The sequence below is a fragment of the Glycine max genome, chromosome 20 (assembly GCF_000004515.6).
Source record: "Glycine max cultivar Williams 82 chromosome 20, Glycine_max_v4.0, whole genome shotgun sequence".
NCBI classification, from domain to species: Eukaryota; Viridiplantae; Streptophyta; class Magnoliopsida; order Fabales; family Fabaceae; genus Glycine; species Glycine max.
The window spans coordinates 38,256,000-38,274,952 of NC_038256.2; the positions used below are offsets into that span (position 1 = coordinate 38,256,000).

Consider the following 18,953-nt stretch of genomic DNA (forward strand, 5'->3'; position numbering starts at 1 on the left):
GGAAAGTATTACTTTTTCTCATTAAAATTTTTATTCCAATCAAAATAAAGTAAAAAAAAATCATCTCCATGAAAATGAATATAGTATAATATATTTCCCAATGTTTTTCTCAATTTGTAATGAAGAAATTAATATATTTCAATATCTCATCAAGTCATTTTGAGTTCAATTAGATATCATCTATAAAATTTTAGTTACAGCATATTATAATATATTTTAAGCAAATCAATCACAGATAAAAAAGAATTTTAAATACATATTATTTATTCAAATTAACTTTTCTAAATGCTCAGAGATACAAGAATCATCATCGAAAGTAAAAATCAAGCATGCACAAAAAATGACGACAATAACATTTTATATTAATTACATTTTATAAGATGTTAATACGAGAATATAAAATAATATTATGTTGAAAATATATGCCCTGTTTTGTTTGATTTCGGAAATGGTTTGGGAATGAGTGACAGGGAAGTGGTGGAAGGAACCACAGTTGTCATTATTTAATTTTATTTGAGAGTTTATATGGTGTCTCAATAATTTAGCAACTTTGATATTATTAATTTTTTTAACTAATTAAATTATATGTTATCTGTTTATTAAATGAGTTTTTTTTGGTTTTTCAATTTAATCATTGATTATTATTTTTTAAAATTTTAAATTTACAATTTTTAAATTAGAAAATATGATTAAAGATAATTTTAGAAGTCTGAATCCTAAAATCTTCTTAGTTGTTTTCAACAAATTTTATAAAAGCTAGGTTTAAAAACAACAATAATAAATTTTTAAACCCTAAACCTTGTTAGCCAAAGGTTTTATAAAAATTGTTCAAATTAACTAAAAAATATTTTAGGATTCAGACTTATAAAGTTATTTTTAATCATGTTTTTTAATTTAAAGAAGTTATAATTTTAAATTTTTAAGAAATAATAATCAAGGACTAATTTAAAAAAGTAAAAAAATAATTAATGAAAAGATTATATGTAATTTGATTGATTAAAAAATTAACCGTATCAAAACCCCTAAATTATTGGAACACCATTAATATTCTCATTTTATTTTATATTATTTTTTAAGAAATACTAAGAATATATGAGATTATTTATTATTATTATTTTTGTTATTATTATGGGATTATATAATCTTTTGGTCTCTATGAAATAAAAATTTTATTTTATTTTAATCCTTTAAAGATTTTTGTTTTGAACTTAATCTTTTATTTGTTTATTTATTTTTATTTTAATCTTGCAGTCAAGTAAGCGTGTTAACAACGTTAGCCAATCTAGTTTGAGAAGGTCAGTCACATGTATTTTAAATTCAATATATATATATATATATATATATATATATATATATATATATATATTATATTTTAAATATCATGTTAGTATTATTCATTCCCCTTAATCTATTGTCTTTATTTTGTTTATTTGTCTATTAGGCTTCTATTTTTTTCCATTTAGATTTCTTTTATTTATCTTGCCCCTCGTCCAGTCGTTCCTTAGGTACTGTTATATGAGTTTTCAAAGGCAATGGAGGTTGGTACAACTGAGTACCATATTTGGTGCATTGATCACCTACCATGCGTTCAGCTTAATGCTCATTATTTTATTTGTTAGTTACTATTTTTTTCCACTTCTGATGTGAAGCTATTGCATCAAAATTGTTCTAAAACATGTGTTATTCATTGTTTTCAGGGCGAAAAACAGTAGGAAATGACAAATTGGAAAACATAACTAGCAAAAACAATTTAAGCAAAAGACAAATAGACAAATGATATGCTAAGGCTAGGCTTTTTGTCTTCCGAAAGAAAGACAGTACAGGAGAAAAAAACTTATTACACATAACTTATATGACTCGCATAACAGGACAATTAAAGTGGCATTACAATGTTACCGACACACGTCACTAAGAAAGTGGGAATCATAACTTACAATCTGGTTAGTTGTAACAGCCAAATCTAACCAAACACTCCAATATATAGAATCTAAAATACTACTCATTACACAAACCTTGGACTTTCCCATTTTTGCTTGGTCAATTGCCAGTGACTACTTTCTCTTCTTTAACACAATCATCTTCATCAATAAACCTGTTCCACAACCAATGCTGCTTCCACACTCTCTCAGTCATCTCTTCAATGGGGACATTCTTTGTTTCGGGAAGCAGGAGAAGCACGAAGGTGGACATGATCAAGACACATCCAGAGAAGAACAAGAAGATGCCAAACTTGAAGAAGCACAGCATTGAGAGAAAGGCCTGTGCAATGACAAATGTGCATAGCAAGTTAACACACACCGCGATACTTTGCCCGGCTGAGCGAGTCTCCAGTGGGAATATCTCACTTGGGATGAGCCAACTAAGAGGGCCCCATGACCATGCAAATGCAGACACAAAAATGCACACCAGCACAACCACTAGCACTGCAAAACCCTTTGAGAGGTCCTCTGAATGGTCCTTTACCTTCATTCCTATTATGACTGCAATCACTAATTGAGACAGGAACATTTGAGCTCCAGCTTCCAATAAGAGCATTTTCCTCCCGAGTCTGTCTACTGAATAGATTGAGACAACAGTGGAGACGACATTAACAGCACCAGTAATCACAGCAGAGTAGAGAGAAGCATCGTTCTTGAAACCCAATGTGTTAAACAAAACCGGGGCATAAAACATTATGGCATTGATGCCAGTGAACTGCTGAAAAATCTATTTTTTGAAAACACCCAAATGGAATAAGAATCAGATCAATCTGGAAAATTCAATTGATCAATATTGATCCAGCTAACAATAGCATTGTTTCAATTATGTTAAGAAGAGAGTGAACATACAATAACATTGTTTTAATCATGTTAATTTGGTCTAGAATTTAGTCTCTAAAATGTCATCTTCACAATAAATTCAAGGACTGATGCTATTGCTATCATTGGTCTTGTTTATTATTCAATGCACAATCTTCACCACACCACTCTCACATCAAATATTGGCCATATATGTAGGTGATTAAATAAGGGTTCAATAACAATTGGCCTAATAAACCCAACAAGATATATTAAAGGAGACTCTTAATATTAGAATTTAGATTTAGACCTAACTCACAACTCATGTACGAAAGTCGTCGTCTCCCACTTACCTACATTATTTTGGTCACATGTTATATTACTACTAGATACACAAAGTTGATAAAAAAAGGAATGAAGTTCATAATTCAAAGACTAAATTATATACCTAAATTTTTAGGGACCAAATCAATGCAAGTAGATACCAGAAGTCTAGAACAAATTGTGTAATTAATTCACAGGAAAATGTTTGAGAACATAGCACTGACCTGCAGAGCAATGGAAATGACGAGTTGAGGTCTGTTCTTGCGCTTGAGGATATTCCTGAAAGGGTGCTTGACTTCTTTAGCCACACGACTTGCGTCAAGAAGCTCCAAGAACTCAGGTTCAATGTTGTCAATGCCACGAATCTTTCTCAGCACAGATTTTCCTTCTTCCAAGTGACCACGCTCGATGAGACTGTTTGGGGTGTCCACCACCAAGAAAGCCCCCAACGTGAGAAGTAGTGCCGGTAAACCGCCCAAACCCAGAGATAGCCTCCAACCCCATCCACCTTTGATTCTGTCCTTGCTCAACAATAGTCATCATCACCAACAATGAACAACAACCCAATGTATATCAAAACAAAACTAACGGAACATGCTTTAGAATTTTATTATCTATAACAAGTTGGCACTGATTTTTCACGAGAAAAAATTGCCTTGCGTTTTTTATTATTCAATTCTAGATTACGGGTTTCTTTACAGTTTGAGTGATGTTTGATTTTGAAGTGAAAAAGTATTTTTAAGACAATTAATTCTCTCAAAAGATCGAACTCTTGATTTTGTTTTCATTTTACTTTTATCCGTTGGATTTGCATTAAGATTAAAACATAGACATAACATTTCTAACTTCAATCCAAACATGCACAAAGTGATAAGTCTATATCAATTTTCTGGCATTAAATAATTGAATAACGACAATTCTAAATCTTCCTACAAATCTTTATGTTTATATTAATAAAGTAGTATTGAATGTTTCTTAAGTTTTTAAAATATTAAATATTTTTATTTTATTTAATATTTTCTTCATATAATATTTAAAAATATTGAAGCATTGGTAGGAAAATAAATTATTAATCTATTAAAATTTGTGAATGTTTATTGAAACAATGATGGATACAATAGTTTATCGTCAATTCAAATTTTCACACTAACCAACAATTAAGCAAGTTAACATTTCTAGGTTGGATCATGCGGGCCTTTACCAAGATGGATTGGTTACCAAACCAAGATTTATGGGAATTAAGCTAGTTATCTATATCATGTACCTTCCCGATATGAATACTACACCTCCTAAAAAGTCTCAATAGTAAAAAATATCCTCAGCCCTAACATCACCTCTCCCTTTTCCTTATGCTGCCCAAACACTTGACAACTCCCTCGTCCAAATTGATGGCTTCAACAATGGTGAAAAGAAAGTTTGCACCTTCTCCCCCTGTCCTACCTATGATTGGCTCGAACTCTCCTTTGCCACCCTCTCTGCCCGCCATTGGTACTCCACCAACCACCTCCTTCCTAATGACTGCCAAATCATCATAGGTAGTTGAGACAATTCAACTACGAATTCTTTCCCAAAACCCACACCACGCCAAAAATATTTTCTCTCTTCCCTTCGTCGTTCAAACCAACGACCCTCATGAAGAAAACAACTTATACCCCTTCGTCTTCCTCAACATGGAGTCCACCTTATTCATCTTCGCCAACATCAAAGTCATTCTCTTTGACTACACCAAAAATGTTATCATTCAAACCTTCCCTATTGTTCCACATGGCGACCCAAGTTGACACGAGAAGGTGATGCACGATGGCACGGAGGTGCAAATGCGACACACGGTGGCCTGACAGCTTGATGGTACAAGTTTGAGTTTTGAGAAGGGAAGGGGAGTTCTATCAAGTATTTCAAAATAGGATACATAATAGTTGTTTCAGAATATTTTGGAATAGTTATTCTGAAAATGTATCTAGTAGAATACTCTTCGTGAACAATTATTCTAAAATATAATTTTTCATATTTTAGAATAGAATAAACACTTTGAAAATTTACTCTAAAATAGATATTCTGGAATAAAAAAAAAACTTTATTTTGGAATAATTATTCCGAATGAATAATCCTATTTCGGAATAGTTGTTCTGGAAAGAAGTGTTTGGTAAAAATGTATTTTTATCCACTTGAATCTTTTGAGAGGTGCAAGAGCAAAATGAGAGGTACGGGATATAAATGGCAGAAAACAATTGATGAAATCATGAAAATGAAAAATTATTGTTTCTATTCCCACTAAAAAAATGAAAAGGAAAATAATCGTGGCCCGTTTCTTAGAGGTGGGACTTTATCATATGGTGAGAAACAAACACTTGTCCTGTTGTTAGCAGATAGTACTTGCTTGAGTTGCTTCTGGCTTTTGAACAATTTATGGAGACCCAAAACACTAAGCAGAGTTGGCAAGCATGTGCTTGACTTTTGGGTGGTGAATGGAGTAATAGAAAGGGTCATAATTGTGTTAGTTTTCTTTTTCTACGAAGCAGAATCTCTTTGGAGTTTGGACTTTTGGAGAAAAACTCCAATCAGGCCATCAATTTTCAAAGTTTTGACTAGCATCACTCTCACTATTAACCAATTACTCCGAGTAAGTGATGCTTTCACCTGGGCATGAGTAATCACACTGGGGAGATTGGTGAAGCTTCTAATGGCCATGATTTATCTTGTTCTATACATTTTTTAGTTTTAACACACAAACTCGTGATTTATTCAAACAAAAAGGATGAACTTGGGAGCACGCACGCAAGAAACTTACTTGTTGGTGGCATAGTTGACAAGGTTGGAAAAGAGAATGCCAAGGGTGATATTCAACTGGAAAAGTATATTCAATGCTCCACGTATTCTTGAAGGTGCGATCTCTGAAAGAAAAACTGGCACGGCCTGTTGTCATAAAAAAAATTAAAGCAACAAAGATGAGTGAGTTCCAAGAAGCACTTGCTATTACAATTCCACCTCATAGCATTAAAATATTAGTCTAATAATTTATTTTTCCATTATAAATTGTATTACACCAAAATCGACTTAGCTTTATCGTTTTATATGGATAAGATGTAGATAGAATTTGCGAGCTACAAAAACGAGTAGCACAAGTTGAAGTTTTGGTTGCACTTTCAATGTCAAAAAGAGAGAAAATACAAAGTGATCTCCATCAAGGGTCGTAAACGTCAAATAGTAAGAACAATTTAAAGCATAAAAAGTGGATTGGAGTTTGAAGAAGACGATTAAGACTTTGGGAGTGCATGCCAATGAAGCCTTTGTACAATTAACAATAAAAACTATTGGCCGGTTTTAATTAAGTTGCCTTCCATTGAAGCACGGTGTGATTCATTATACTGTGGGGACAATGCCCTTTCTATAATTTTATTTTATTTCTCATTATCTTTATAATTATTAAGGGAAGAGAGGCATTTGTGTTTCTCTAAAAAATTTAAATAATAAAAAAATAGAAGTTAAATATAATTAATAAAAAAATAATAATATAAAAGTAATGAAAAGTTAATATAAATTAAAAAAATAAAATTTAAAAATAAAATTATTTAATAAAATATGTACATCAAATAAGATTATTCTCATGATTAATAAATATAGATATATACTTTAATCGTTTAGGTTGGTCAGATATGTCAGTTTGTTCTCTCTCTCTGATTAATATACACACACCACACCTACTAGTGAAAACTACAAAACCTATTTTTGTCTTAGACTAAGGGACACATTAATATGTCAATATCTAACCGTCAGCTTATTAAGTTTTTACTCATTAAACAACAATGATACTTTTACGTTAAAAGATAGTAACTGATTTTTAAGTAAATATTCACTTATTTGATTCCATATATATATATATATATATATATATATATACATACGTTCAAACCTCTTTGACGCGTCTCACTTTGTAGCTCCTACTTCTTTAATTTATGTGTATTGGACTTTAATTTTGTAAAATAACATGCATTTTTAGTATTGATTTGGCGTCAAACAACTTCCAACACAAGTAATAGGTAAAGAGTAATGCTATTATCACACTTCTTAACACAGTCTCTTAAATATGAATTATCTTAGAAGTGACGTATTATGATTTGTTAAGGGGATAAATTCTGTTAGAATCAATGTGATTCCGGCCTTTTGTCCTTTTTAAAGGAAAAATTACGTGTGTTGACTCTAGTTTTTTTATTTTATACAATAGTTATAATTTTATATTTTACTAATACAAATATTTATTTCTTAAAAAAATAAATTATTTATAAATAAAAAAATATTTACTTTTAATGCTTTTATTACTAGAGGTCTAGTGCTATCCTTACGTATTTATTTTATATAAGGACGCTTTGAAGAGAACAAGGGTGGAACTCAGCACTCCTAAATTATTTTTTAAAATCATGTATTAAAATTATTTTATTAAGGTAAAAATACATATTTTTATAATTTATTAATTATTTTAAATATTACATTTAAATACCACTCTTAAATATAAATTTTTCTTTTAAATTATTCATTTTAATGTGTCACGAAACTCGTCTCATTTAATGAATCTCTATTTTTTAATCTTATTTTTAAAAATGATTTTCTTTAAATTTGGTTAGTCTTATTAATTAATTTATTTTATCTATTAGTTTAGATAAACTAATATTAAAAAAATGAAATAATAAAATCATTATGTAAAAGCATGTGTTAAATGTCACATAATAATTGAACACTACACGTTACCATTGTATAAGCGACATATGTTTTAAAGATGAGCTGAAGTACATATTAAAATTATGTCTATAGATAATTTTATCATTTTAAATATATAGTTAAGAGTTCAATTCTCTTTGGTCATATATATATAAAAATATTTATCATAAGAGATTAATGATTGACTCTCATCTAAGGAATACACGGGTCACCAAAAAAAAAAATCATATATTACTGGTATTCAAAATTGTTGGTCGTTCATAGATTCTAGTTAAGTACAATCTTTAAGGTATAAATTAAAAGGTCATTTGTCTGTATCTTGAAGGAAAATTATTTCAGTACGATGGAGATCATATATATATATATATATATATATATATATATATATTAATTCTGAAGGATATTATATATTGTGATAAATAAAAATGGGAGAGGGGGAGAGAAAAGAATAACCTGGTTAGCAAAACCAACTCCAGAACCAAGTAAGACTCTACCAATGATGAGCATGGCAAGGTTCTGAGCAGCAGCATTGAAGGCAACTCCAGCAATGAAGATGAATCCCGATATCAACATGGTGGCTCTTCTTCCCTGTCTCCGAGTTATATGCGACGCCAAGAATGTGGCCATTAAACCCGCAAGGTACAGACACGATGTGAATAGTTGCAACTTTTCATTGTCGTATTTGCAGTAGTTGCTGTCCAACTCTTCCTCTTCCACTGTCTTTCTATACACCTCCGGAAAGAACTCTTTCAGGAATGCTGGCATGGATGTCACACCACCTGATTCAAATCGCCAGAAATAATATCAAATTATATTTTTATATTTTTATTTTCGGAAGAAAAAAAGCAGTATTTTTTTTATTAAAAGAGAAGAAACTATAATTGAAGCTACAATAAAAACGAAAATTGGGTCATGGATTTAATATAACAGTACATATGCAACGCTTCAACTACACTTGAAAATAGAGTTAGAAAGTTTCATGGAGTGACTAAGACACTAAACATAGAGGTGGTTAAAGGAGTGAAAAAGAAGTTTTTAATAAATATTAATCAATTAAAAAGAAGTATTTAAAGGAATATGTTAAAAAAAAAATTCTTAGTATTCTTTAAAATAAATATTAAAAAGCTACTTATACCTCAAACACTACAAGAAAATTAAAGTTTTTATTTTAGGAACAGATGGTTGAAACAAGAGGGGGAATTGAATCATGAGAGCATTAATTACCAGAAACGCCAATGTCGTATCCAAACATAAGACCTCCGGTAGCAGCCATCATGCATGAAAGGATGACAATTGGAGTTATTTTTGCCTCAAACTCGCCGCCGCTTGTTGTGAAGCCTCCGCCAGCCATAGCTATTAATTTCCAATAACTTCAAGGTTTTTAGTTGTGAAGAATGTTTTTACTATCACTTGCCTTTTACCACTTTGATTTATAACCATTGAAAAAGAGTTTCACTTTGCTTTTTCTTTCTTTAATCTTTTTTTTATCCCTCATCTCATACACTTTCAAAGAAAAAAAAATGATAGAAGTAATACATGATGTAACAAAGAATAAAATAAAATAAAAATGTTACGTAAACCTAAAAATTTAGGTGAAAGAAATCGAAGAATCAAGAAGGGTGAATTAATTCTTGGAAATGCTATTTCTTACAAATAGCTTTCGTCATAACCACACCATTATGTTTTCCGTCAAATTTAATCTTATATTTTTTATTAAAAAAATAATTAATTCATGTTTATTTTTTTTTAAGAAAATATCAGCCCTATGTCAGTTTTCGTGCAATTTGTGCATCAACATTTTGTAACAAGTAGCATTGGGTTAAATAAATAAAAACTATTCCAATGTAAAATGAACCTCGTTTATCTAATTGCAAGGCCTAGCACGATTGGACGCCGCCACCACTTGTATTATTATTCGAATGAATTTTTTTATGAGAAAAAAAATAATGAAATATTGGAATGTCTCACAGCTTGATGGTTCACAAGAAGAGAATCATGTTGATGATAGGCTGGCAGGTTTCTCCCGTGATGTAGCGCTTACGTTTAAATATGCTCCATACATTTTTTGGATGTAATAATCAATCCTTTTTTTATAAGATTTTTTTTTTCCTTTTTTCATAAAATGTTAGAGTAGTTGGAGCCTTGTCTCTGTTTAGAGAATAAAAATTTAACACATTCTGTATAGAAAAATATATAGTAGGAAGCTGTGCACATTAAATCAAATAAGAGTTTAAGTTGGAATAAAACTCTCATGTCATGAATTGTTAGATTGAAATATAATTTTTTTTCCATCTCTACTAAATAATTTAAGTTTTTGGAATAGTTAATTAGTTTAGGGTAAGTTACGGATGAAAATCCACTCCACTAATAATAATACGATGAAATTAAAATATATAAATGAAAATAACTCTCATATTATAAGTTAATTTTATATAAATAAGTTAGATTTAAATTTAAATTTTAAAATGATATCAAAGATTTTTTTAATAATTATAATTAACTTTATGAAATCACTTATTATTGGATCGTTATTAGATCATTCTAAAATATTCAATCGTGCTTCAGTGATATGGTTAAATTATTTTTTTTAGTGAGAATCCTATCTTACAATATGATTTTATAGAAATAAAGTAAACTATAATACCCAAAATTTTGAAATGAAAATTGAATTGTTAAATGAATGATATATGGATAATTTTTATTTATTTTTTTGCATTTTTTTAGTATAAATGATTCTATTAATGTTCCAATATTGGTATCATAGCCTAATGTATTCAACATGGGGCATGTGAATTAAAAAAGAACTTTCTACACCTTAACTGAGTGCATATACTCTTATGTCATGATTGATAGAGAGAAGATATATAATTTGGGTAAATGAAAGTACCATTGATAAATAGAAATAGATGAAAAATAAAGTAGAAATAAAATATGTTTAGTTGAAGAGAAATATAGAAAAGATGAATAGAGAATTAGAGAAATGAGTAAAAAAAATAAGTGAAAAATACTATAGTAAATCCCAAAAACTTAAATTATTTCCACGTTAAACCTTCTCTATCAAATAACCAACTAAGTTTCATCTCTCCCCCTCCTCCTAATTTCTTCTCTACCAAATAAAAGAAAAAGAAAGAAAAAAAGAATAATAATTGTAATATGATAAAAAATGATATATATATATATAAATATATATATATATATATATATATATATAGAATAATGATAAAAAAGGATAAAATATATTTTTAATTTCTTTAAAATTTTCAAAGATTAATTTTAGTCCTTTTAATTATTTTTGTATCTATTTGTAATTCTTCTAATTTTGAAATGTTCTTTTTTCATCTCCAGCATTATCTATATTTTTTATCCTTTATAAAGCTAATATTTAGATCAAAATGTTTCATTTCAAATTCAGAGGAACGGATAATAAGTATTTTAAAATTAGAGAGAGAAAAAAACAAGTAATTTTTTTTAGAGAGATTGAAATCAAATTTTAAAATTTTGAGAGATAAAAAAATATATTTTGTCCAGAAAAAATAATTTAGCTTAATAAATGTATACATGTGGCTTTGGTGGTCAGAGGATATTCCAGTTGCAGAAGTGATAATGGGGATATTATTGAGATCTTTCATAGACAGGAGAATTTGTAGAATGCCTCGAATTTATCTTCCTTTTTTTTTACAGAAAGAAGATATCGTATCTCATCCATCAACAAACAGTTTAATACAATTAAGGAAACGAACAACCCAATTATGATGATTTTTTATGAATTTGCTTTTTGTTCCAATTGATAACTTGTGTTGGCATGGCTACAAGCCTACAACAAATAATGCCAACAAACTCACCAACTTCTATAAACAAAACGAAAACGTTAACTTGGCTGAATGGATAAACATTGTCCAAATTACTCACTAATTAAATGCTAATGCTTGATGCAATTTGCAGCCAATGCGGGAAGCTATTATTCAAGTTGATTTTCCCCAATAACACTGAATTTCAATTCTTAATAGGCCCGATTGAAGATTCATATAGTACTAGTAATTTTCCCTTAGTTAAATAAATAGAAAATATAATACTAGTACTGCACTGCTTCAATTTTTTTATATTTCCATCTTATTATATTTCTCCGAATTCATTAATTTAAGCATATAAGACTAATTTCCGTGTAAGATAATTAGGTTGTATCCATCCCTTCAAATGTTTTCCTATATGTTCAATTTCCTTACATTGCAAACTGCAAAGACTCTCAAAGGCCAAAAAGGTTAAATTCATCCCTCGAGTATTTATTTTAAATACCATTTGCAAGTGTAACGTTGGTAATTGGTTGAGCAAAAGGGACTGACATGTCTCGAACCTGGGACTGATTATGAAATTAACGTTAAATAATAAAAATTGATAAAGTTAAATAAAAATATTAAAAAATTACAGTATATTAATGTTAAATGATAAATTTTCTATCAAAAAATATTTTTAATGTCTCTCTTTTTTAAAGGCAAAAACTGAATATTATTACTAACATGTAACCAGACTTAACAAAAAGATGTGGCAAAATCTGGTCACATAAAGGATTACATAAAGATAGCATTTGGCATTTGAGATGTTTTTAATTTCTTAGCTATTAGTCTATTACTTACATGATTAAAACACATTATTCCTTAGTCTTCATAAAAAAAAAACTTTCTTTATTTATTTAGTTCTAAAAAAATTAAGAAAAATTTATATTGATGTTTATATTACTATTTTATTTATTTTGACTTCGTATTATAATAGACTATTGTTTGATAGTAATAATCTATTTTAAAATGCCAGTGATATAGTGTTTTGTTTGTAAATGATTTTTATTTTGTTGAGGTTTTTGTTATAAATATTTTAAGTAACATTTGTAGGTTAAATTTCTCACTTTTAAAATTGTTATTATTACATTTAGTGGATTGACCTACCTAACCGCACTTGACTATTTTTTACAAGTGAACCACCCACGGGACGAGGTGGGTTAAGATTTTAAACCCATTTTGCTAATGACACCCCTACCCATAACGTGCTTATTTAGGTGGAATATCCTTTAAATCTGATTAATCTCTACGTAACACATAGTTAAAGTCAAATACTTACGAATATGTATTGTGTAAAGATTAATCAAAATTTTTATGATTTCGTAATAATTTTTCAATGTCATAAATGTTCAAAGTAATGGGTATTTCTACTTAAAAAAAAAAACATTTATGTTGGGGAAATTAATCCATAAAACTCTTCCAAAACAAGTGGTTTCTCCAGACGTTCTCTGTCATCTCTTGAAGGGGTATATTCTTAGTCTCTGGAATTAACAACATTGTGAATAAGGACATGGCAAGAACCCAGGCGGAGAACAAAAAGAAGATCCCGTATTTGAGGTGGCACATCATGGACAAGAAACCTTGTGCAATAACGAATCTGAAGAGCATGTTCATAAACACGGTTACACCTTGCCCCACGGACCTAGCATCTCACAAGGGGTCCCCAATACCATGCAAAAGATGCCACAACTGTGCAAACCATGACCACCAAAGATTTGGTCCTTTGGGTTTGGGCCGGGTCCTGAGTTCACGAGTCGCATGCACTTGGTTATTGGTTTCTTTGGATCCCTGTTGCATTCGTCTTCACCAAGCCCAATTAAACTTATACGTATTTGCTATATCCACTCCTCTTTTTTTCTACTTTCAAAACCTCACATCGGAGACACTCTCCCTCTCTATAAAGTTGTCTTGTGTGTACTGCAAGCCCTCTTAAACCCTAGCATGTTGGGTTTCGATTTGAAACTACAACCAACGATCTCTAAACTCTTTTCATCCCTTCTCATCAATTTTCCCTCCTTCCCTCTTTTGTCGATCAAAGTATTAAAATTTTACCTTAATTAACATCATTCCATTATATTGAGATTTTGATCATCAAAAAATACATGACGATTGAAACTGTGAGAAACCGGGTACGTGCAAAAAATTGTTGTTTCTTTCCTTTTCAATTTTTTGATTTTGGAACGACGAAGCGAGTTGCATCTTGAAAAATATTTTTCGGAATATAAAATCTCTAAAAATATTCCAGAAAGTAGTTTATGGAATATAACAAATGTATTCCAAAATTATTTTAGCGATTTTCTATTGCGGAAAGTACTTCCCAAGATATACAATACAATGGTATGAAAACTACATTCCCGAATGAAATTAGGATGAACAACTTAATAAGGTGTTAAGGAAATTAGTTGAAATTAATTGATAATCTTAAATATCAATAATTTTCACCATAAAAAAATCTTAATTATAAAACATTATTTTGAAAGTGATCCTTCTTAAAATTCAACAACTTCATTAATTTTCTCCATATTTTAATTATTATATTTATTCTAATACTGCATTAACTTATATTTTTTTTTTGGACAGACTATTGTATTAACTTATTCTGTTTTTTAATGTATTAACTTATATCTACAATTCCATCCATTCAATCAAATCCTTTTACCTGTTTTCCTAAAGTAATTTTGGACTCTACATATTTTTCAGCTGTATTTTTTTTAGTGACCTGTAATCTTTAATTAATTAACAGTTTTTGAGAATGATAATAGTATGCATTAAAAAACAGAATGATATTAGTATAATATTTTAAAACTTAATAACAATTCTAGTTCCCATATATTTATTCAATATGTGATTCTAATTTCTCTAATTATTATTTTTACATCTAACATTTATTGTTTCTCAATGATTTAAATTATTTAGTTATTTTTTATCCTCTCGATTTTTGGCAGTACCACTTGCTTATTTGGCTTGAGGTTGGAGGATAGAATACTTGTCTATTTGTAGTTAAGCAGTATGTTAATCATGTTCTTCTTATGCGTTATTTTAGGCCTCATTTGCCTCTTTGGCTCAAGATTTGAAGATCGTGTTCCCTCCTCTTTTGTTGGATAAACTCCCTATATACCTGTGATCAACTGCATAGGAGAAATGTCCCAATTCCAAGCTTAGAAACCTGTTGCTATTTTTGTGGTAATCATATGGAAACTAGGAATCACTTGTATTTGTATTTTTGGGCTGTGATGAAAGAATCAATCAACTATGGCAGGCCAGTTTTGGATGCATGGCTAGGTGTGAACTTTGTTCTTCCAGCTGAACAGTTTGCAATCCTGCTAACAGGAAGGACCAGCTACAAATGGAGACATATTACAGTTAGCAGAGATCTTTGAATTTGTTCGTCCCATCACTTGGCAATGGTTTTTATAAAAGCGGAAAAAACCAATCCAAATCTCAGCATGGTAGACAAATCCATTACAGTGCTTATCATCCTGTAATAGGAGACATTTGGAGTAGACAAATACTTCATGTTCTTCTGGTCTTTTGGTTTTTTGGGCTAATCATTTTATGACTTTGATTAGTTTCTTTTATATATGTACTACTTGTACATGCAACTCCGACTGCCTTTATATATATATAACAATTCCTATCATGATCATTTTATCTTTAGGCTTCTTTTCCCCCTTTTTTTTTCACAAATATCATTCTTTTTCTATTTTAATTATACGACTTTCAAGTTTCAATATTTAGTTAAAATGTTTGCGTAACAATATAATATATCATCACATGATCATTTTTTTATGATAAAATATAGGATATCAATTAATAAATGATCAAAATTGTATGATTAAAATAGTGAGAATCAAATTCAAAAAAAAAATAATGCGCTTAAATTCGTGAAATGGCAATAGTAAGAAATAAGAAGATTTTGTCTAAAAAAAAAAAAGAAATAAGAAGATTAAAAGTTTAATCATGCCTTATCTTTATCTCTTTTATCTTTATTTTTAAAATCGGTTAGAATATTTTTATATCATAATTTAAATTATTTATTATAATTAAAATATAATTTATATATTTAAAATATTTATTATAAATTTTAATTATGATAATTTATCAAAATACTAAATACTTGGAGATAAAACTTAGTCATTTATAATGATTCTAATAGACTCGAACATGATTATTTTCTTTAAATAAAAGATATTTCTGAGATAAAAAAATATTTAATTATTTTAAATTTTAATTATATAAATTTCAACATTTATCCTCTAATGTAACACTAAAATACTATTTTATTAATTTTGAAACATAATAAAAAAATATTTGGAGCGAAGTTCTAAATCAATAATAAAACTGTTGTCTTACGTACATAAGCAATGGAAGTGTTTAAAATTAAAGAGCTAATAATACAATATTTAAAATTGGTTAATAATATTGTCAAAAAATGATAAAAGAATAAAAGTATCCCTTCAAAATTACAAATTTCTCCAAATTTATTTTTAAATTCTCAACTACTTATTTATATTAAAAATATAAGATGTTTCATACTTTAAAAAAAAGATAATTTAAAAATTAAGAATATGTAAATATCTAATAACTAATACTCCTACGGTTTATCATTTTTAAATATAAATTTTTACCCAATAAAATCATTTTAAAATTTAACAGAATGTATTTATTTGAATAATCCTTATCTACTCGTTCATCTCCTGTCTGAAACTCCTGCTAGCCAATTGCCCCTCTCTTGCTTTTATTAGTTGCTAGTCAACTTTTTAATGTCCGTGTTTTCCTTCACGCAAAAATCTATTTAAATAACAATATATAAAATATTTATTATTTATAACTGAATAATAGTGAGTGCATAAAGGAAAAGCGAGATATGAAAAGGACATTGTAATAATAGAGTTATTTCAAAGAAATTGTGCGAGAATTCATGAATCATGCTCCTGAACTATAATTTCGCTTCATTTTGATAGAAAAATCATTTCAAAAGGGTATTTTTATTTTTAAAATCACGATAGGACCAAATCCATCAATAAATGTAAATCTGCTTAAAAAATTGATTTTACGTTTTAAAGTACTGAATATTTACTGATAATAAATACTAACTAGCGGTCTTATTTATAACTTTTTTATGCTTTCATATTATTTTTATAATAAATATAGTTTTTAATTTCTTAAACAGTATCCAAAGAATATAGTATCTAAGGATACTGGATACTAGATAACCAAACCCTTTACTGATAGTGGCGTGGTTTTGTCAAATCCGTTTTAATCCGCAAATGAATTGGAAAGATGTGATAACATAGACAGATCTAGCCATAAGTTACTGCAGGACTATGTTCGAAAGATTGAGGTTAGGGTAAATAGGAAAATTGTGAAAAGGACCTATCACCGACTCAAAAGAAATATTTCAATCTTTTTAAATATAAAAAATTAATGGGAAGTGAGTTTATTAAAGTAATAATATTAATAGTAACAATAAAAAATTAGAAAAGGAAGGTGGGGGCAAGAAAGGAAGGGACAAGAGTGACGCTGTCGTGACGGCTAGGGTTTTTTCTTGGTTACTGTCTACGGTCATAAACGAAGCCACGTAGGCTGTCTGAGGTAGCAGTTCCGGTGCGCACGTGGCAAAACTGTGGGATTTCACGACAGCGAGTGAGCGAGAGAGAATGAAAGCACCCTGCAAAACGACAACGTGTGAAAGTGGACCCATTCTGACGTGGCACACTTACTCCAAATATATAATTTTTTTATAAATATTAATTAATATTTTAAAGATAAATATTTTTAATAAAAAAACAAAAATTATGTCATTCATAATTTACCTAATAATTATTTTTTAAAATTTATTAATCAGTATTCTTAGACAGACTTATATTTTTATGAAAAGGTAGGATAAGCCCCACCAGCCTGTGCCTTATATCATATTAAATTTGGTTCCATTCAATATCGTGTTATTAATTACTACTACACTCTTGTGAAATAAATACAAATAATTATATTTCCTTTCTAACACTTTCTTGGCATTCTACGCTGATTATATAGTCCCTCCCCCAAGTGACGCTATCTTTTCCTCCATATGTTGTTCACAACTAAGATATTTACCTGATCAAAAGCACCAATACCAAGATCCAAGGCTACCAATGAGCCTCGCGACAACCTCCACGTGTTGCATAATTTCTTCGCCACGTTCTTCCAACTAAATTAGGGTCCATTATTTTAAATTTCAATAATTTTAATTTTAAATTATTAAATAAATTAATCTCAATTCTAAAAAAATTAACTAGAACGTGTACATATGATTTAAGGAATTGAATCAAAACGTACCTTAATGTTGGACAAGAGCGTGCATCAAAAGGCTTTGTTTGGTTTTGCTGTCTCCATCTCAGATTAATTAATTAGTAAACGTTTTATTATTCAAATAATTAATTATTCAATTACTGGTGAGTGTATCATTTAACTGCGGTGTAAACTTTGAGCGCAACTAGATACTGTTGGATAAGTTAATAAATATTCAGAATTGTTTAATGGTGGGACCCAGGTACATGTCATGAAGCTAGCTACCACATCTCGCGAACGTGACAATTAGGCCAAAGGAGAGAAAATAATTTATAGATCGGCAGCTATTGGTGGGGCCACACACCTTGGAAGTTCCGTGACCGTGACTCTGAGTTACTCTCGCTTCGGCGCTCATCTCAGAGACCTTCCACGGTCCAGATTTGGTTTTGGTGCCATGTCGGACTCGCTCCTTCGTTGGAATCTGCTTCTTTTTTCAATGACTCACCAGTGCCACGTCAGACCCATCCAACGACGGAGAAAGCACGTGTTACTGATAACCCGAGGATCTGCTCCGTAGAACACAAATGTTTGTTTTTCTTGTTTATTTATTCTCACCTGGGCCCACTAGTGTAGTCTATTCTGAAATTATAATATAGAATTAATTAAAAAATCAGAAAGGGTAAAAGTGGAAGCCAATTAATGAATTTGACCGCTGGGAACGATATTTTATGCGGTAACCTAGATTCCTTGTGATGGTGGAGCTTCATGTTTGCTTTTACCAAGGTCCCGACTACCGGATATACCCGGTGACCGCTATATGTCCCTGTTATTTGTTTTTAATTAATATTTTCCATAATAAAGCAACTGAAAAAAAAATAAAAATCAAAGTATACCAGATTCATAATTCAATTGTATGCATTAATTGAATAATTAAATATAAAAAAGATATTATACCGTATTGGCAGTGAGTAAGGGCAAAGAAAGGAAGTGGAGACGTGGAGGTGAGGCGCTGAAAAGGTTAAAAGGTGTTACGCATGAG

The 18,953-nt window shown here is 29.8% G+C and overlaps 1 protein-coding gene across 1 annotated transcript; it reads right to left on the reverse strand.

Annotated features, from left to right (window-relative positions):
- Nucleotides 1-1,774: 1,774 nt before the first annotated feature.
- LOC100799040 (sugar transport protein 13) lies at nt 1,775-9,232 on the reverse strand. Its single transcript, XM_006605984.3, has 5 exons — nt 9,039-9,232; nt 8,268-8,593; nt 5,890-6,014; nt 3,326-3,617; nt 1,775-2,706 (listed from the first exon to the last, which is right to left on the reverse strand). The coding sequence occupies exons 1-5, from the start codon at nt 9,163-9,165 to the stop codon at nt 2,038-2,040; spliced, it is 1,539 nt and encodes a 512-aa protein (XP_006606047.1). The 5' UTR covers nt 9,166-9,232; the 3' UTR covers nt 1,775-2,037.
- Between the last annotated feature and the right edge of the window lie 9,721 nt (nt 9,233-18,953).